This window comes from Odocoileus virginianus, chromosome 13 (assembly GCF_023699985.2).
Source record: "Odocoileus virginianus isolate 20LAN1187 ecotype Illinois chromosome 13, Ovbor_1.2, whole genome shotgun sequence".
Taxonomy (NCBI): Eukaryota; Metazoa; Chordata; class Mammalia; order Artiodactyla; family Cervidae; genus Odocoileus; species Odocoileus virginianus.
This window is the reverse complement of record NC_069686.1, coordinates 23,881,682-23,903,584: the sequence shown is the minus strand read 5'-3', so window position 1 is coordinate 23,903,584 and position 21,903 is coordinate 23,881,682. Positions and strand designations below refer to the sequence as shown.

Here is a 21,903-nt window from a genome sequence, read left to right as displayed (position 1 = left end):
TAGACTTAACAGAATAAATATATACCATTCTTAACTTTTAATGTTTCTAAGATCTACTATGTCTGGTAAAATCTTGTTGGTTTTTGGTGTAGGCAATGCAATTTATGCCACCAATGTTCAATTCAAAGAAGGTGCTATATAAAAGTTCTAATATTACACAAAATCAATGTGCAGGTAAGAATTGCTAGTTTCCAGCTAAGCTTTAAAACATATGCTTAAAAACAAGGGGAAAAAAAAAAACACCTTTCACGTATTCCCTCAATTCTAGATTCATGAAAAAGTACAAAAGGGAAGGAAAGTATTAGTTTAAGTAAGAAAAGTATGACTGTTACAAGAAGCATTATAAGAAACTCCAGAAAAACAAATATGAACAACTATTATTAATAATCCACAGAAAGTTGTCTGCATAAATCATGCTCTAAGATACTTTACAATCATTCTGCTCTAAGAGTATTTAAATTGATACTTTCTTTCTTAACACAGGGTAGAGATACATAATGACAAAGTTAACAAAGACAGAGAAATTCTGATGGATAACATTAATGTACTGTTTCATATATTTTCCCAGATAATCAATAGAGCTACTCAGAATAATTATATAAAGGGGTGAATTAAGTGCACTGAGGTACCTTCTGGATCTCCCATATCTGTTCTCCAGCGGCAACTGTTTTGTGACCTTTGTAGACACATGCCTTCAGCTGAACAGCACCTTGAGCAGCATGAAGACATAATTCCTTCTGGATGTTATGTCGAATTTCATGTTGGGCAGAATATTCAAAGTACTGTGAAAGGAAGAATGCTGTTATTGACAAACCACCCTATATCCTCAGTTGCAAAATTGCCAGCAAATAAAAAAAAAAATCAGCAACTCACTGAACAATAGGTATCATAATTACAAACTGAGTTTGGGGAACAGAAAAGATTATGTCCTTTCTCCAGCCTATCACCAATAGTTACTTAATTAAGAAGGTACTATCTTCCTCCCCATGTCAGAAGCTGGATGCTATCAGGTAGGATGGAGGCTAGAACCGGTATGCCATAGAAAAGAGCCTGGAAACTTTTAGCAAGCCCATCGTTCCTTTTTCTCCCCACAAGTGTTCATTCCCTCTTATTCATCTCAATTAATAGTACTTTCATTTAAACTAGTAGTATTTAAACATGGTACTCTTGGGAATTCCCTGATGGTCCAGGGGTTAGGCACTTTCACTGCAGTGGCCCAGATTAAGTCCCTGGCTGGGGAATTAAGATCCTGCAACCCTCACACCATGGCCAAAAAAAAAAACGGGGGGGGGGGGGGGGCTGTTTTTCACGCCTCAGTTCCCTTGCCTGTAAAAGGTAATTTAATAGCTCCTGGGTGGCGCTAATGGCAAAGAACCCACCTGCCAATGCAGGAGAGGTAAGAGACATGGTTCTATCTCTGGGTCGGGAAACGGCATGGCAGCCCACTTCAGTATTCTTGCCTGGAGAATCCCACGGACAGAGGAGTCTGGCGAGCTACAGTTCATAGGGTCATAAATAGTTGGACATGACTAAAGCTACTTAGCACACGAGTACACACATAGGGTTATGACTATAAATGAGTTGTGTAAAACATTTAGACCAGTAACTGGATGTGGTAAGCATTCAAACCATTTTTAGCTATTGTTACTATGGTCAATGCTTCTCTCTTTCCAAATATCCAATTAATTAGCTCCGTAGTCTTTCTCAATCTTCCTCTCAGACGTTACCATCCTACCCATCCTTACTTCCACACCCTCACTTCTCTTGTTCAGTCATCAAAATCTCTACTGCAACACCTCCACCTGTACCTCCAACTTCTGTAGTACAATCCTATAAAAACTCCTACAACACAATCAAATCTGCTGTCAGTTTGTCTTTTGTAACATAGATCGGATCCCTTATGTTCCCGCTCAAGTGAATCACTACTGTTGCTGAGATAAAGCCCATCCTTCTTCACTGGTGTGTGAAATCTTCCTCTTTCAATCTTACACCAATCACTGTCCCAGTTATGCACTCTGTTCCTTTCACACAATTCTACCAAAGCAGGACATGTGTATCCACAACCCCAAGACTTTGCACAAGACGTGCTCTCCCTGGAATACCTTCCTGGATGCTTTTCTGCCTAGCTAACTCCCTCTGATGCTTCAAAAGTCAACTCCAATATTACCTTGCTTCTTTAGTTTTCCCTGTACTTGTCCTGTACACAAACTTACACTCGCCTCAGGGCTCCCAGAATCATCAGAGACAACTTCCACAGCACTCTATTAGAATTATGGGTGTAGCTAGCTGACTTCACTGTAGACCACAGTCAGGCAGTGTATCCAGTAATGACATCCATTATAAATCAAATATTTCATAATGTTGACATTCCAAAGAGAAAATGAGTGAACATAATTGATTTTCAATAGTGAAGTAATTAGTCTTAGCACTAATATTTATTGAGCCCTTATTATGTGCTAGGCAGGGACTGTTCTAAACCCTTTATGTGTATTAGAGTAGGCACTCCACAAACATTAGCTGAATTAATCTTGAGTTCCCCTGGCCTTAGCCTCATGCTTAATTTATCTCCTTCCACAAATATAATATCAGTCATTTTTATAACTGATAGCTCTTCAGATAGAGACTGAAAGCTCTTCAGATTGAAAGAAAGAAGACTTTCTTTCTTCAGATTGAAAGAAGATGGGTTTAGATCATGAAAACAACATTCTGGCTGTGCTTTAAAAAAAGATAAACTTTAGGAACCTCAAAGATGATGAAAAAGGCTGACCAGTACTTTACTTCACTCATATTTTTTAAAAAAACATTAAAAGGGAAGTTATAAGGAATGGAAAATAGTTGAAGATACTTAGACAGCTAAAGAGTATGTAATCAGCTAACTGAGAACACTGGAGAGACTTTCACTTAGAAACAGGACAAATGCACCGGAAGAGAAAGGGGAAGAAGCAAGGCCTTGTGTAACAAAGTGGTAATGGATTAAACTGCACTCTGCACTACACCAGTATTTAGTCAGTTTAGTCACATAATCAAAATACTTATTTTTCACTTGGCATATTCAAATACCACTACAATGGAGTTTTCTGCTACAAAAAAAATATCATTAGTCAAGAGAGTAGAAGGAAGCCTGAGGAAATGACCGAGTTAGATGATATCTCAGAAACATCTACCACTCAAGGAACTACAATTCCTAAAATAGTTTAAATGCAGTGCTTGAATGAAAATAACATTTAAAGGACATAAATCAAAATAAAATCAATGGCCATGTCAGGGCAATAGAAGCCAGAGTTATCTTCTTAAGATATAAACCAGAAAATATTATCCTTCCACTCAAAATCCTCAGGTGGCTTCTGTCACCCTTGGGGCTAAATCCACGTTCTTAACGTGGCCAGCGAAGTGCTATATGACCAGGCCCCTAACCCATGTCTCTGACCTCACTGTCCACCTTTTCCTGGACCACTCTACTCCAGCCACACTGGCTTTGTGTCTGCTCCATTTACCTGCCACGGGGCCTCTGGCCTTGGGTCCCTCCGCCAAGATGCTCTCCTCCTAGGACATGGTTCCTCTCCTAACTCCTTCAGGCTTCCAGGCTAAGGTCACCTTCTCAAAGAGGTCTTCCTGAACCTCCGAAAATAACTAACCCCCACACACACATTATTTCCCTACCCTATTTTTATTTATACCTAAAATTACATATTTATTTTTTCCTTTCCATTTAGAATACAAGCTTCACAAGACAGAGACTTGGTCTTCTTCACTACTATAAGAGTGTGAGTTACATAATAGACTCTGTCAAACAAATACTTGTTGAAAGAATAAGTGCTATTTAACCATTCCAAAATTTCTAAAAGATGCCCCCATGCTATTTAAAATTTAAAAATTATTTTAGACACAGAACTATAAAAATGTCTTTATGGCAATGATAGGAGAAAAACAGAATAGTGTATAGAATATATCCTCAATTTTTATGGTAAAATAGATGTAATGCTATAGGAAGCCCGAAATAAATTTATAAATATTTACACTTAGTGGTAAAGAACCTGCCTACCAATGCAGGAGACTCAAGAGACACGGGTTCATGAGCAGATTGGGAAGGTACCCTAAAAAAGGAAATAGCAATCCACTTCCATTCTTGCCTGGAAGATTCCATGGATAGAGGAGCCTGGCAGCTGCAGTCCATGGGATCGCAAAACAGTCAGACATGACTGAGCACGCACACACACATTTAATGGTAAGATTTCTACAAATGAGGAAATATTTCTCATTGCTCCAAACCTTAATTTTTACTTGGATCAGTTCAGTTCAGTTCAGTCGCTCAGTCGTGTCCGACTCTTTGCGACCCCATGAATCGCAGCACGCCAGGCCTCCCTGTCCATCACCAACTCCCGGAGTTTACTCAAACTCATGCCCATCGAGTCAGTGATGCCATCTAGCCATCTCATCCTCTGTCGTCCCCTTCTCCTCCTGCCCCCAATCCCTCCCAGCATCAGGGTCTTTTCCAATGAGTCAACACTTTGCATGGGGTGGCCAAAGTATTGGAGTTTCTGCTTCAGCATCAGCCCTTCCAATGAACACTCAGGACTTAACTTTAGGATGGACTGGTTGGATCTCCCTGCAGTCCAAGGGACTCTCAAGAGTCTTCTCCAACACCACAGTTCAAAAGCATCAATTTTTCGGTGCTCAGCTTTCTTCACAGTCCAACTCTCACATCCATACATGACCACTGGAAAAACCGTAGCCTTGACCAGATGGACCTTTGTTGGCAAAGTAATGTCTCTGCTTTTTAATATGCTATCTAGGTTTGTCATAACTTTCCTTCCAAGGAGTAAGCATCTTAATTTCATGGCTTCAGTCACCATCTGCAGTGATTTTGGAGCCCCAAAAAATAAAGTCTGCCATTGTTTCCACTGTCTCCCCATCTATTTCCCATGAGGTGGTGGGACCAGATGCCATGATCTTACTTTTCTGAATGTTAAGCTTTAAGCCAACTTTTTCACTCTCCTCTTTCAATTTCATCAAGAGGCTAAAAAGTTCCTCTTCACTTTCTGCCATAAGGGTGGTGTCATCTGCATATCTGAGGTTATTGATATTTCTCCCAGCAATCTTGATTCCAGCTTGTGCTTCTTCCAGACCAGCGTTTCTCATGATGTACTCTGCATATAAGTTAAACAAGCAGGGTGACAATATACAGCCTTGACGTACTCCTTTTCCTATTTGGAACCAGTCTGTTGTTCCATGTCCAGTTCTAACTGTTGCTTCCTGACCTGCATACAGGTTTCTCAAGAGGCAGGTCAGGTGGTCTGGTATTCGCATCTCCTTCAGAATTTTCCACAGTTTATTGTGATCCACACAGTCGAAGGCTTTGGCGTAGTCAATAAAGCAGAAATAGATGTTTTTCTGGAACTTTCTTGCTTTTTCGATGATCCAGTGGATATTTGTAACTTGATCTCTGGTTCCTCTGCCTTTTCTAAAACCAGCTTGAACATTTGGAAGTTCTCGGTTCATGTGTTGCTAAAGCGTGGTTTGGAGAATTTTGAGCATTACTTTACTAGCATGTGAGATGAGTGTAATTGTGCAGTAGTTTGAGCATTCTTTGGGACTGCCAGGGATTGGAATGAAAATGGACCTTTTCCAGTCCTGTGGCCACTGCTGAGTTTTCCAAATTTGCTGGCATATTGAGTGCAGCACTTTCACAGCATCATCTTTCAGGATTTGAAATAGCTCAACTGGAATTCCATCACATCCACTAGCTTACTTGGATAGTCCCATGTTATTTCCAAAAGAAGGCAACTATTTTTAAAATTAGGTTTTCTTTTAAAATATAGTGTGCAGGGAAATTTCAAAATAGGAATGTGTATACCCATACATCAATGCATATGTACATACATGTAAGTCTGTATATATCTGTGTGTATCTCCATCCTATTTCAGAACTTTATCTAAACATCAAGCAATGGATCCTATTCACTACGTATAGCTTTTGGGCATCAGTATCATCTACCTTCAGTAAGTAAATTGATTGGTTTGGATGAGTAAGCATTGGAGCTGGATTAAACTGAGGTTGAGTAGAAAAAACATGGAAGTATATGGACCAGGATATAAACTGGCCCTTTCTTCTTCAAATTGACATCATCAAAGTCCCATCCTGTTAAGACAGGGCATCATGAGTATTCATTAATAATACCATGAAAATCCTCTATGCACATCTTGGACTCTATACCAAAACACTTACAACCCTGCCCTCCCCCAAAACACATACCAGCTCCTCTCCTTAGGACAATCTATTCTTACTCCCACCAGCTACTTCACTAACCCTTATGTGTACCTTTCAAAATATGTTCCCAAATGTCACCTTTCCCAGGCAAATGTATGGACACCCTAATTCAGATGCCCTCCTCCATACCCCCAGAGCACTCTGAAAGCTTTATCCCAGACCTGACCATCCTGACTGTACATGCCAGTTTTGAAACAGCGATTTCCTGAAGGAGCTGGAATCTAAATTGCTTGAACCCAGCAGAGTACCTGGTATGCAGGGGTCACTTAGTGAATTTGTTGAATTAACAACAGAGATAAAGAGTCTAATCTCCCAGGAATTAACTTGTAAAAGACAAGAAAAGGAAGCTAAAACCTAGAAATAATATTTTAATATGTTCTCTATCCATAGTGACATATGACATTTTAGTCTTAACTAGTAAAACAGTAAAAGGGTAGTAATAAGCAGAGATGTCACCAATCAAGGAGAATCAAGAACATACATTAAAAAAAAAAAATCTGTTGAGATAATATGTGGCCCACAAAAGTACAGTATGAACATGATGTTATTCGCTGTCTAATCCAGTTAAGCATAGCCTGTATGTGTAATTTAGCAAAATCACCATGCTAATAGTCATGCAACCTTAAAGGTTCACACAGAAGATCCTGTTTTTTTTTTTTTTTATTTCAGATATCATTATTCTATTATATTCTCATTTGCCTTTCTACTGAATGGGTAAGCAACATCAAACTGTTTTCAGAGGTAGAGTGAAAATCAAAATAAAGTACTCTGCAACTTCAATATTAATTGCCAAACTTACTCTAAAAGTATTTCACATACCAGTTTACCTGAACATGAAATTGATTTATGGGTTCTGAAAGACATGCAAGAACTTACTTGCGGTTGCAGGTACTAAAGAAAAGCCAGGATTTTTCGTGTGGTGCTCACCTGATTTCCCCCAAGTCCATGACACGTATACAGAATCAAAGGTTTGCCTCCTTGGTTATTCTCTCCAACATCCAGACATAGAGGTTGACCAACACTTTTAATCTAAAGGGAAATTTTCAAGTTATAAATTTTTTAAAAATCTATGTGGTTTATATATTTTCTCAACTAATTTCTGAAAGTGGTGTTAACGTAAAAATCTCAAAAGCAATAAACCAGAAAGTATTATAGCAATTTTTCTTGAACCTCTTAAATATTGGTGGCAAAGAGTATACCAAGTAAAAAGGAACAGGGAAATACTCACATATCCAGATATAACAGGATTAAGGTCTGGCACATACACTTCTGGATAAATATTGTTCAGATACCATGTAAAATTTTTACACTGAAGGCGGTGCTTTATTTCAAACCTTTTTGAAAGATCACCAAATGATTTCTGGAGGAAGATGAGAAGTGAAGGGGAATGCTTAATTAAAACAGCACTGATAAAATACTTCAAATGCTATTATTTGTATTTACATTTAGGTCTTTTAAAAAAAATTCTGGGCCAAAATGTAATATGCAATTTAACTATAGTCACCACTCATTCAGGCAACAAGTATGCCTGTCTGCTCACTTCTGGCTTCAAAGGGAATCAAGGACCACTGCAATGCTGACCTTGTGCTATTTTATTCTTCCTTTGTGCCACAAACCTCTTTCATGGTACAGAGATCCTAAATGAAATGCTGAAAGCAAAAAATGGTAGTGGGGACATTCAAAATGTATCCTAGTTTTATACACTGAAGTGATCTATAAAGTGAGGTGTGAGAAACAGCACCAGTGTACAATGTAATCTCTTCTCCAGTCAAGACCACAAAGATAATAATAATTTTCATACTTTGGGAATATTTTTTTCTAGTTTTAAGGGTGTTGTTTACTCCTAACAATATCTCCTAATGATATCCTAACAATAACAATGTTTTAGTAGAAAAAGTCAAGTTTTTAATCAACTGTATTTTATATCCCTCTATCTTATTTAAAAAGGAATAAGAAAATATTTTTTAAAGCACTTCTAAATTGAAAAGGTATTTGATATAGGCAAAATTTTAAAGAAAAATTATGAGTACCTAGATATGTGTAAAAGTAAATACTCAAGCTTATCAGTTCAACTAACAAAAATATTTTCTGTGCCAACTTCAATGTTTTGAACCCAGGGGTCTTAGCAAAAGGCAGGAAACTCTAAAAGACTTCTGGGCAGCTTATATATTTTATCATGTAGGTCTATTTGCCCTAGGTAAAAACTGGTTTTCTGGGTCACTTGCCACTTTTCGGGTGACAAGAAATCATAAGCTGTATGTAGTATCCACTCGCCTGCTTAGCCAAGCACCCTGTACAGTATACAAACTGCCCCACTTGTGTTGGTGGCCCCGGGTGAAGGGCTCGCAATCCAGTCCAGTAGGGCTCTGATTCTGCTTGGTACTGACATGTTATAAGGAGTTACCAGAGACCAGAGAAAAAGACAAATGAGGTAACCAGATCTAGGTGTTGATGCACTTTAATCCCAATATATACTTCCTTGTACACCGGCACGGCTTCTTACAAAGAACTGGATACCATTTACCAAAGCATGTCCTTCAACTGTCTAGTTTAGTTACCACATCCAATATTGGAACTGTTGGGACTCAATTCTAAATGCATTAGGCATGATGATTCTACAGAGCTTTTATCTAGGACCGGTCAATAACAACCATACTGCCATGCACTTGTTAGCACTTATTTCCTTATTTCATAGCTGTTTTGGGAGACAGGTACGTATTTTACATCAAGACAGGGAAGGGGAGAGAAGAAATGTGGTGGAGCACACATTCCATGTCTGGCCAACCTGCTAATCACCCTATAAAGTACCACGACCACTTTACAGTCTCAAGGGGCTTTGCCCAAGTCACCCTTCCAGAAAGTAGCGGAGCCAGAACTGGAAACAAAAAAGTTTGATATCTTGGTTCATTCTGACACATCTGACACTGTCTCTCTCTAATTCAAAATGCCACTTAGCACCTTGATTCAGGAGTTAATCACATCACCTAAAACCAGTTGAAAGCAGTTCCACTTAATCTTATTTTCATTAAGTAAAATATTGAACCAAAGCAGTCACAAAAACTAAATACCCTTCATGTTAAAAAAAAGTAAAATCAAGCAGAATGCCTCAATTAAAAAAATTATTTTTAATTGGAAGAAATTGCTTTACAATATTGCATTGATTTCTGCTATATATTGCCTCAGGTTTTAAATGCAGTTTACTTGACTTTAAAAAAAAAAAGAGAGAGAGTAGAGAGAGAAAACTGGCATCAGTAAATTATATATTTTTGAGTTAAAAAGATCAGCTTCAAAAATAATTTTTTAAAAAACATTTTATACTTGAGTTGATTCAAACAAGTCCAAGAACATGTGAACTTGCTGTGGATTTTTACTGCAATTGTTTAGTTCTAACTTACTTGTTTAACAATTTTTGCTGCATCTGTGTTTCTCCTATAAAATATTTCCTTGTATTCATCCATCCAGACTTCTGCAAGGCGAACTTGGTTGCGAGCAATCACCTGAGTGCCTTTTGGGAAGGTATGAGGGCTTTTGCTGCGAAAAACATGTCCAACAACAGAGCAAGGCATAATCTCCAACTGCCCACCACATTGCCATACCTGATAATTAATGATATTTGTTTAAATTTACAGTATTTTAGGAAAATCAGTGTTGCTTTTAAGTTCACCTTTAAGATACTAATAAAAACAAGAGATTTATTACAGCTTTACAAACAGCTTTCTCTGTTCTCTCTCTTTACAGCTTTCTCTGTTCCCTGCCAATTCAACCTAAGTTCTTAAAGAACTATCATTAGGTGGTACAGACACTAGCGACAAAAAAAGTAAACATATTTTCAGAAATTACCTTAACAAAATAGTGATTTCAGATTGCTCATAAAAATAAATTCTGAAATTTCTTTTTTTTTTTTTTTTGGTCAAAAAATACGCAAATTCTCTAGTATCCACAGAAGACCAAAGGCTCTTCTGCATTTGACTTCCACAGCAGATTTGGAAGTAAGTGGGGCCAAACTCTACCTCGTGTACATTCAATTTTGTGATCAAGAAAACAATTCCAGACAGTCATTATTCCCAAGCACAACCTATTAAACTTTGTCATTATATATATTAAAAAATATCATGCCATTTAAGAGGGTCAAAAAAACTTATTTGCTTTAACTCTAAATAAAATGGCAAATCGCTAAATCAGTACCTACTCACTTAGATGTCTTGACAATCTGTTCTGCCATAAATGAAAAATCTAAACGTCATGTATGTGCTAATATTAGGGCAGTGATCACATTCTCTCTTTTAAGCAAGTGAGAAAGCTTAGTGATGTGTTCAGTTCAACTGTGCTTGAGATCCAATGTGTGCTGGGGGCTGGGAATACTCAAATGAATAAAACAAGACCCCTGCCCTTAAGCCACTAAAACTTGGCTAAGATAATCATTGCCATTATATAATCAAACCAGAGCCAAAACTTAAAACTTCCAACTGTTAGTTCAGTTCTTTTTCTACTACATTCCAGCCTAAGTGATGAGAAATGAATAACAAAGCTATTGAAGAAACTGAACTCATGATATCAAATACATACATGTAGAGATCTAAAAGCTTTATTTCTCATATTAACTTTTAATAGGTATAGAAAAAAAGCTCATTTAATCCAAAGAGTTAAATTCAATGTTCTTTAAAATTATATGTAAATGTTTTTCCATTCTGACTCCCTTGATAGTCAACCAATTTCCTGAAGCACTAGATTTAATTATATTTATCTTGGCTAGAATTCAGTAGCTACAAGTGCATTAATTGGGGTTAGTGCCTGGACACAAGCATTTAACTGATTCCTCTTGTTACACTGGCAGCAATGAATAAATATATTAAGCTACATTTTAAAAGAAAATATATTGATTCTAAAATTTCTAACATTAAGAAAGCACAAAAAGTAAAGACTACATACATCTATGATAATCTGTATCAGCCAACTAGAAATATATGTTTCATTGTTTAGTATGTGAGCTATATTTATAAACTTACTCTGAAAGACATTTCTATATTTTCACCTCCCCAAATTTCCATTTCTTCATCATAAGTTCCAATATATTCAAAATAGTCTTTTGATATGGAAAAAAGGCCTCCTGCAAAAGTGGGTGTTCTGAAAAATAATCCATTGTCAAACTTTGTTATACAACCAAATAAGAAGAAAAGAACTATTTTAAGAGCAACTAAATCAAATTTACAAATAGAGATTACAATCTCAAGGCTTTATACAGATTAATAGAAACTAAAAATGCTATCTTCAAAGTCAAGTTCTGGGGGATGGAGAGGAACTATGGTAAGTATCCTTCCCTAGCAGAGCAAAATTATTTTGTCTTTGAACTAAGCTTAAAGATTCTTAAGTAATGATTATAAGGAAGACATAGTAAGAGCTCACTCAATTCTACTTCCTACTAGGTAACATCGTGTATAAGCAAGTCCATAAATAAAGTACTTTTTATTCCTTCCATACAGAATATTCTTTATTCTTGTTAGCATGAATCACCTTGGTGGAAATTACTGTAAAAAACAAAGAATGCACAGACATTCAAACAACTGACTATACATAAGACCTTGAGAGCAATCCTCTTACTTGATTGGGTAAGTCTCATCCTTCCTTCTTTGCTTCTCATGATCAGGAAGTGTTTCCCAGCCAAATGAAAGGCTCCAGTCAAAATTCCCACGGTTATGGTTACTTCCATAAGGAGAAGGTTTGTTGAATTCAAACGTGTTCAGATCTATGGATGCAATATCTGGGCTCACGACAGCAGTGTAGTTCTCAGCTATTCTGGCCAACAAAGGCTCTAACCAACCGTAGAAACACTCACCTGGAAAGAATACAACTTTAATTAATTCAAGAAAAACACTCCAGGTTTTTTTTTTTTCTTTTTTCTTTTGTATTTTGGAAGAGAGTTTGCAGAGAAATGAGAATATCTAAGTCATTATTATTATTTTGAACATTTACATAAGGGAGATTTCTTAAAGGTTTCTTGTCATGAGATAAAGGTAGGATGAAAAAAAATAAGGCAAGATTAAGCATAGCTAAGGAGTGACTTTGGCGGGGAGGGAGTGACATTTTTTTAACCTTAAAATGGAAGTAAAATGATACTGATATATTTAAGTTTCACACTGTGTATTTCTCTTTAAAATGGACTATGAATCAAGGGTGACTTTTTGCTACCACCTAGCTCCAAAAATATTCTGATTTACTTAAACTCGTCTCCCTGAGTAAGGCATAGAAACTGAAATCTTCATTTCTCTGACAAGGTCGTAGGAGAAAATAAGTAAAGGAATCAGAATATTCTGATTTTAGCAATTGGAAAAGAACCCTTGAAACCAACTCAGCAGTAACGAAAGGGGATGAAGGAGTGGCACAAAAGGTCGGATTCCAGGCCAGGCCGTCTCACATCACACACAGACTTCAGGAGATGTGGCACGCGCAGTCCTACTCGGGACTTTGCATCATCCAGCCATCGGCAGTCATGGCCCAGGAGGACCCTCAGACAGATCTGCCTGGAGGGGAAGAATGCCCAGTCTGATATTTCTGTAATTTTGGAACAGGAGAAGGAATACTGGAGAAGGGGCCATTTCCTTTTGAAAACACCTCTCTTGAAAACACCTTTAGACTTTCCTTAAATGCCTGGTATTGAGAGAATACCGGAAGTAAAAGCTCTAAAGAGACTCAAGCAAATCCAAAAGCCCTACTATAACAATTAGCATATGCTCAAAACCATTTGCTTGGTCAAGCAGCATGTGAGGGCTGGCCAATTCAAACCTAAACACTCATACAAAGAGTAAAACTCAGGAAGCTTGGAGCTTGAGGGACTACCTGACGTTTGGGTAATACCTATGGTGAACATTAAACATTGACTTTAAAAATAGTCTTCAAGTACTGTATTTACAATCATTGACACTGGAATAAAGCCCACTTGGTCATGGTGTATGATTTTTTTAATATGTTGTTGGATTCTGTTTGCTAGAATTTTGTTAAGGATTTTTGCATCTATGTTCATCAGTGATATTGGCCTGTAGTTTTCTTTTTTGGTGGCATCTTTGTCTGGACACTGGAGAAAAAATTAGAATACAAAGAAAAAAACCAGCAGCAATGAAAACAAACAAAAACTAACAACATTCATGGGAAAGACGCCAGAAGCTATGAAGGGACACCTCTCATTTGGCACAAGAAGGACTATGAATCTTTGAAGGGGAAAGAAAAGAACTGAAATATAAAAAGTAAAAGTGTGAGGACTGGGACAAAGTTTAATGATAGGGTTGACCACACACACAAACAAAACTTTCACTCACTTTAAAGTGCAATAATCAAGAATAATAAGGAAAAACACTTTTTTTAAAAAAATACAAAACAAGCATCTGAAAAACTGTCCCAGGCATGGGTAACTCACTGGGGAAGCTGGTCACTGGAGGACATAAAGAACCTCAAATACAAAGGAGGTAAAATCATTGAATAAGTGAAAGGAATTTCCTACCCAGAGCTATAATCTGCTTGCACTATCATTGCTATAATCATCAGTTGGAAGCAAAGTTAAAGAAAATGCTATTAGACATTTAAAGAAAAGGTTTCCTTACCTTTTGAATTAGAGGGAGGGAGAGGGAAAATGTTACAACTGTGTTTCTCTATACATACTTACAGTGAGCATCTAAAAATGTGAGCGTTTCAGCTGTTGCTACTGTTGCTCCTAGCAACCTTGCAGTGATCAGACCTTTTCTCTCTTTTTGTCTGACTATTTTTACAATAGAAAATTGTTTTATATATTCCTCTAGTTTATCATGCAAGTACTCTGTAAGAGAAAAAAAATCAAGATTAACTCATTTTGAAGTTTATTTCATATGTAACATGAAAGCTAACAAAGAAAGCACAAGGCAATGATTCCTCCATATATGTACTCTTAACAGTTGTACATGTCCACCCCTTAAGATTAAAAATATTATATCCTTAACTCTACTGAAAAAATTACATATACAAATCTTAACTTTTGGATGATTATAATGCATGCCATTATAACATATAGTCATCCTGTCTGTGTCATATCAATAAATAAAATGTGTTTGGGGGGAGTGAGAGACTTCAAATGGAATAGACCCCAGGAGTTAAGAACACTCATTTAGAGGCCAGAGAAAAGAGACAAAGGAAAGAAAGAAACTGAATTTGGCCAAAAATATATTTGATTCTCTTTTTAAAAATTTTTAAATTTTTAAAATTGGTATTTAAATCTGGAAATTTATAGAAATTTTCAAAGTCTCAAAAAAATTCTTTGATATTTACCCAGTGGTCAAAATAACTTTAAGACCAAAATCTTGAGAAAAATACAAGTAGAAAAGTGCATGGCTACAGTAGTTTGGGAATAATTCTACAAAGAGTGAGCAAGAAAATTTTGAAAGCTCTAGAGTCTCCTGACACAGACTTTTTCCAATAAAAATATGAAGGAAGAAAAGGGCATGCAAATCAGTAATAAGGTTATAAGCAGGGAAAATCTGAGTTATGGGTGTGTAAGTTTACATACTCAATATTCCTATTTGGATGACATACATACTGTGCAAGAGTTAAAATAATAGGTAAAAGAAACAAACATCAGTCAAGTCACTCAAGTGTTGTCCATATTTTTAAACAACATCTTACACCTGTTTTTTCACATTAAATTCTTGATTATTCGTTGAATATATCATGTAGTTCTTCACGTGGCCTTCTTGGGCCATCACACAGACTCAAAAAGACCTGGGAATATTGAGAATGCCAGCAAGCATCCTGGGTAAATGTTTGCTTCTGTCAGATTTCAGAAGCAACTGGAGGTGACTTTGACTTTATCTGTAATTATGTATATTTTTAAATGCTCTTGTAGTGCAGAAAGGATAGTTGCTTATTTAAAGCTTAAACATTCATGAAGGAGGTAAGAGTCCAGGAATAACATTTTGGGAAAAGTAAGTGTTATCTAAATATTACTGTCTCAGAGTAACAGATTAACTTTTTTAACGCCTGGCGGAGCCTGGTTTGCTGCCGTCTATGGGGTCACATAGAGTCGGCCACGACTGAAGTGACTTAGCAGCAACAGCAGCAGAAAGCACCTCAAAATTAATTCTCTGAAAGACAAGTAGGACTGTAAGTTGTCTTAAAAAAAATATAACCATAGGTATTTCTGCTTTGATGATAGATTCACAAAGCAGAAACATAAAATAGAAACATTTCAAATATCTTTACGGGAATCGATTTTTTTAAATGGAGTCACAACAGATTACTTCAATAAACCCTCTCACTGTTCACAAGTTAAGAAATTTTATTCACCCACAACTTCTGAATTTCCTGTAAATTCTTACCTGCTTTTAAAATTTAACCCCATCCACACTCCTAATTTTATGAATTTAAAAACACAAAACCATGAAGTCAAATTTCCTGGGTCTGATTTATAGCACCATTACTTTTAGCTATGTGACCTTGGGCAAGTTATTTTACCTTTCTGTACCTCGCTTTCTTTAACTATAAAATGAGAATAATAGGATTTACCCTCATAGGGGATTGTTGGGAGGATACAATGAAAGATTAGTTATACAAATAAAATATTTAAGACAGGGGCTAACTAGCACATTGGGCTTTCCTGGTGGCTCAGATAGTAAAGAATCCACCTACAATGAAGGAGACCTGGGTTTTATCCCTGGGTCAGGAAGATTGCCTAGAGAAGGAAATGGCAATCCACTTCAGTATTCTTGCCTGGGAAATCCTATGAACAGAGAGAAGCCTGGTGGGCTATAGCCCATGGATCACAAAGTGTTGGACACAACTTAGCAACTAAACAACAACAAAACTAGCATATGGTCTATGCTCTGGAAATGTTCATTATATTTTGTTTGGTATCACTGGATTTTAGTTATCTATTAATTGATAACCTACATATTCATGCTTTTCCATCAAGCAAACTGAAGTCAGGGACTATGGTTTCTACTTCACAAGCTCCTTTACAGTAACTGGGGATACATTTTCCACAGTGGGTTCTCCTTGGATAGCTCTCTGACTGAATTCAATAAGACAATTACACTACTATGCAAAGATAGCCCTTTGTCAAGAAAACTTTTCCAAATCTATTGTTGATTGCTATAAAGAATTAAAAAAAAAATATTCAGACACTTTAACCAAACAGCCCTGCCATTCCAGACTAATCTAAAGATATAATTTCTGTAATGATGTAAAGTAATTAGCATCCAACTAATAAAAATAAATGGAAAAAAAAAAGAAAAAAAAAGATATAATTCAAAAAAAGGAAAATAACATAAGCACGAGGATATCATGTTATAGTAAGACTAAGGGGTAAACAAATTGTATGGTTAAGCAAAATGTATCTGGTTCATTACTGTCATTAAAAGCAAGTTTTGAAGGTAACGGAAAAAGGCTAATAACAACGTGATGTGAAAATGTCAGATTTCAAAACTGGATTTCTTTCATGGGTATAATTATATAAACATTATATATTTATTTAGACAGTGATTAGGAAAGAAAAGATTAAAATGGTTGAAACAAAGATTATAAATGGATAATATCATTCATTCTGATTTTCTTTCATTCTATTAATCTTGTGCTATTAAATAATATACGTTACTTTCAACTGAAGGCTTACTAGATGTACCCTTACTGTGTCCCTGTTGTCCCACTTCTTCAAAAATCAACAAAACAAAAATTATCTGAAAAAAGAGTTCAAGAAACCAAAGCAAAAGATTTCTAAAATAAAGTTCTGGATTTTTCTGTTTTTTACATAAAACACACAAGAAGTCTGCAGAACTTAATCAGATATCAGTTAAAAATCCATGGACTTTGGTCCAAATAAATACAAAGAATTAGAAAAATACAGAACAAATCAAGCAATAAATAAATCAACTGATTACAATTGGATGGTGATGCAACCTAGCTCAAAGGATTAGAGATTCAAATCAGAAATCTGTATGTAATATAACTTGAATCCAGGGAACTTCAGGGAACTTGAACAATAAACTTCTCTATTTGGTGGATAGGTTTTATAGCTAAGTCAAAGATCTCTGATGATGAGCAATCCTCTTCCATCTGGATGTTCATTTAGCTCAATAATACAACCTCTATTCACTTGGGCTATTGTATTTTGAAACCATAGGGATGTCTAGAATTGTGTGTAGAAATATTTAAATAAACCAAGTTAATAATTTTGTGCTTTATTCACTATCATGTCTAAAATCTGGATATAGCTTATAATTAATTGATGACATATGACATAATAGGCAACTTTTTTCCCCCTCATGGTCTATAGTAATGGGAAAAAAAGTGAAAGTGGTAGTGGCTCAGTCCTGTCCAACTCTTCAACACCATGGACCCACCAGGCTCCTCTGTCCATTGAATTCTCCAGGCAAGAATACTGGAGTGGGTGGGTAACCATTCCTTTCTCTAGGGGATCTTCCCAACCCAGGGGTCAAACCCAGGTCTCCTGAATTGCAGGCAGATTCTTTTCCATCTGCGCCACCAGGGTAAGCCACATAAAGTAATGACTTACCTAATGATAGATGGTGCTTGAATTTGAAGGAAGAATGTCATCATCATTTTACAGATAAGGAAACTGCTCACTAGTGTTTCCAGAAAGCTGGAATTTGAGTTTAAGAAATCTAGTTCCAAACTCAGGCTCATTCAGGAATAAATTTTGCATTCATTGAAATAATCTATACCTGTTTGATACCTAAAATATATTTGTAATGTTTGAAAATTCAGCAAATTAGAGTATTTGTCCAATTATCCTGTGACTCCAACTGGAAATGTGTAACTTAGCAACTGACTATTGACTTGTAAACTGAAGTGAAAATTCATTAACGATTTTAGTTATTTTGCAAGTGGTATTAGAATATTTAAAAGAGCCAAAAATAAAACAGGATATGGTAACTCATCAGTAATTTTTAACTACTCTTTTATATTATTTATATTAATTCATCTAATCTTTAAAAAACCCTAGGAGTTGTATACTACTTATATATTTCTTCAATTCTAAACCATACAATTATATACTTTTTATAATCAACAGCATGTTAGTTTAACTGACTGTAAGGGTCTTTTTTCTAATGATATGTAAACTAACAATGTATCTTACAATAAATTTGATGAAATATGACATTTCCCCCATTTTACAGACAGAAAAACTGAGTATAAGGGGGTTATGTAACTTGCCCAAGTTGCATAGCTTGTTAGGACCAGAAATGGGATTCAAAACAAGGCAGCCTAACTCAAGGCACAAGTATGTGCTCCTAATCATGTCTTTAAAAGAAAAAAATCTCATACTGAGGACTACAAAATTATAAATAATGGCGTTTCACATTTATAAACTCCAAAATATCTGAACATGGACATCCTTGGATTCTCCTTCTACCCATCATACACAACATCCAAGACACTATATTCAGGCTCTGAGGTGGCATATGGAGAGTAAATACAACCAAATAGACTCTGGACAACACCACATGGATTTACTCAGGAAATAATCTACTTTGCATGTACTTTCTTACCATCTACACTAGCATCATCCACCAAAATGATCTCCTTCAGCAGTATGGCAGGTGAAGAATATAGCACACTGTGCACAGTTCTAAGCAGCGTGGACCACGCTTCATTATGAAAAACTATAATGACACTGGTGGTAGGCAGGGGGGGACAGCGCTTAAATTTTTGTTCAATACATCTAGAAACAATCAAAGTAGAAGAATGATAATGAATTTTATTACATTATTTCACAGTTACACCATTGTTAAAATTATCATTATTTTAACCTTTAACACAGGAGAAATGCTGGTGCATAGTTTATTTCTATGTAAGATGATCTTAATGCTATACAAAGGCGAACAGATCGAAATGAAAGTTTTACAAATAGACCACTCACCTAGAGATCATGTCCACTGATATTGATCACATGTCATGGATTAAAACATGCTATTGTAAGCTTTCTCAACAATATAACTTTAAATATAAATAATATTTTAAATAAGAAAAATAACCTACAAGTGAGACAAACTGTAAAATGGCAAATAAGTGCAACTGCTCAAATTTAAAAACCAAGTTCTTTTTTCTTTCTTTGTAGAAATGATGCCGTTCTCTTAATATCTGCAATTTTTAACACTGCAGCTGTGTTAAATTAATATTCATCTTTGTAGAGATTATCTTAAATTATATATTTGCTAAGTATGTAATATTTTCTAAGTTTAATCAATTTCCTTAACCTGTACCTGAGCCAAAGGGAAAAAAAATTCGCTTTCTACAAAGCCTATTTTCTTATAACGATCATCAGAAGCAAAAACGTGTTAAGTACCTACCATGTGTCACATGACTTGCTGTGTTAAAGATTTTGCTCCAGTAAGGAGAAAGACCCTAGGTGGTTTATGACTGATTAGTGATACTACTCATTTGCTAAAAAACATTAGTTATAAATAGATCTTGAATTCATTTTTATAGCAATGTCACCCTCAAGGAAAATAATCTTGATATGAACCCACTGGGATGTGGGTGCGTCTGTACAAAAATCTCCAGCCTTTGAGACTAGAGATGATCACAGTCCCTCCCCAGATGAGATGAGGTGGGGATCAAATGAAATACATATAGGAGAGCCCTCAAAACACAGTAAAATCAGACAGAGTGAACCTGGGACATAAAATATGTGTGGTTTATGGTAAAGATAAAATAAGTGGATCTTTGATAACCATAAATGATTGTACACTTTTAGAAAACAGATTATGAAATCTTCCCACACAGTCAAAAACCTCTATAGTGTGTGAACGATCAAACAGTGCTGGTCAAATCCAAAGACAGGGAAGTAAATCATGATCACTCGTGGAGATAAGAGCCCAGCACACTTCCGTTGCTCTGCCAGGGCCGATGGGGAAACCAGAGCCCGCCCAATGCTACTAGAGGCCTGAGAAAGCAGCCACCCTCAAAGAGATATACTACAGACTCTCACTAATTACTACTTTTATAGCCATACATCAGTATGACTGTGTTTCAGATCTTTTTCTGAGAGATCTTTAGGTTGAAATATTTGTAGTGATGAAGGAATTAGATTAGGGGTAAAATATCGAGAGGGTGTCAATACCACTGAGAGGAAAAGAGGAGGAAGGTTCTGCATGAAAGTGATTTTGCTCTCTGAGACTGTCGTGATTTTAAAGTGTGACATATGTGTATAGACAGAGGAAAATAATCGTATTCATTCGCACTGGTAGATGAAAACAAACGACTTGTTCTAGAGCAACAGAAATCTAATCTAAAGTGAATTTTGGATAAACTACTCATCTACGCATTAAAATAAAGTCCAAACACAAACAACCAATTTATCTATCCTCGAGTTAAAAGTACACAGAAACAAATAAGAAATGTAAGTTTGTATTTTTAATACATAAAGTTTTCTAAAGCAACAAAGAATAAGTAAAAATTATGAAAAACTTCATACTATATTTTTTTAAGAAAAGAGAAAACCTTATTTGTTTTCTTATAAGCATTTGGGGTAGGAAGCTTTGATATTAGAAAAAAATTTCTGTATATTTATTTGCCATGTGACTAACTGGGATTGGTGATGAACAGGGAGGCCTGGCGTGCTGCGGTTCATGGGGTCGCAAAGAGTCGGACATGACTGAGCTACTGAACTGAACTGATATAGTATTAGTTAAAAAATATAAAAAGTTTTTGAAGATTTAAAGTAGGAAAACTTCACAAAAATTCACACTAGTGAAATGTTATCTTTTTATTCTCATAAGACTTTCAGTTTAAACTAGGGTTTATTTGCCTAACTGATAAGTACTAATATCAAGTAAAAGTGTCATTAATGCAAGTGATAATAAAATTTCACAATGTGATTTCATAAACCTCATTTATTTTGAAACAATTAGCATGCTCAATTTATGCTTTAAAAGTTGTTTCACATGTCATTTAAAGTAGTGAAATTAAAATAACTTGCCAAAGTAATTACAGATTCCCAGTCAAACCATTTGAAAAAGTTGGCATATAGAAATGTGCTTAAGTTATAAGTCACAAGACCATCTGGCTTTGGGAGAAAACTAGATCCATATTTCTAATGAACATGTAAAAGATTAGCAATTCTTCAGAAAATGTTTTTCTTGCTGATATAAGTTAAAAGTATGGAAATATTAAATCTTCAACTCTTCACAGTTCTAAGTAGGCATTCCTGTCCAAAAAAAGTTTCTTTGTGTGTGTAGCTATTTTGCACTTACTTACTGATTAACATTATCAAATATTACTATAGATTCTCAAAGCTATATTGGGGAAAAGGCTTATCTCAAGCTCACTTTGTCATGTCAAAGAACAAGAAGCATGCTTCTTGATTTGTGATGGGAATTACTTTTCAATCAACACTTCTTTCAAAATCAGTAAAGTGCCATAGTGCACTTTAACCTATCAGCATAAAAAAGGAACTATATGGTCCCATGTTAGAACAGCTAGAATATTTTCCACTCATTTGTTTTTTCACACATTCATTTAAAATGATGAGCAATTTAACCTTGAATCATATACATTAGCATAGAGCAACAGAAATCTAATTTACACAGCTTCAGTATTGAGGGACTCATAGTTGGACCAGGTATTCATAACAGATCCAGAGAAATATGAAGAAAGCAA

The 21,903-nt window shown here is 35.9% G+C and overlaps 1 protein-coding gene across 2 annotated transcripts in view; it reads right to left on the bottom strand.

Annotated features, from left to right (window-relative positions):
- The window catches only part of GALNT3 (polypeptide N-acetylgalactosaminyltransferase 3), a 52,277-nt gene that overhangs the window by 1,194 nt on the left and 29,180 nt on the right, over positions 1–21,903 (bottom strand). For both annotated transcript variants that reach the window (XM_020891725.2, XM_020891724.2), the window contains 8 exons: positions 18,792–18,964; positions 13,922–14,071; positions 11,866–12,100; positions 11,274–11,391; positions 9,663–9,863; positions 7,496–7,627; positions 7,195–7,296; positions 630–782 (listed from right to left, as the gene is read on the bottom strand). In XM_020891725.2, coding sequence (XP_020747384.2) covers positions 630–782; positions 7,195–7,296; positions 7,496–7,627; positions 9,663–9,863; positions 11,274–11,391; positions 11,866–12,100; positions 13,922–14,071; positions 18,792–18,964 — 1,264 coding nt within the window. The remainder of the gene's footprint in view (positions 1–629; positions 783–7,194; positions 7,297–7,495; positions 7,628–9,662; positions 9,864–11,273; positions 11,392–11,865; positions 12,101–13,921; positions 14,072–18,791; positions 18,965–21,903) is intronic.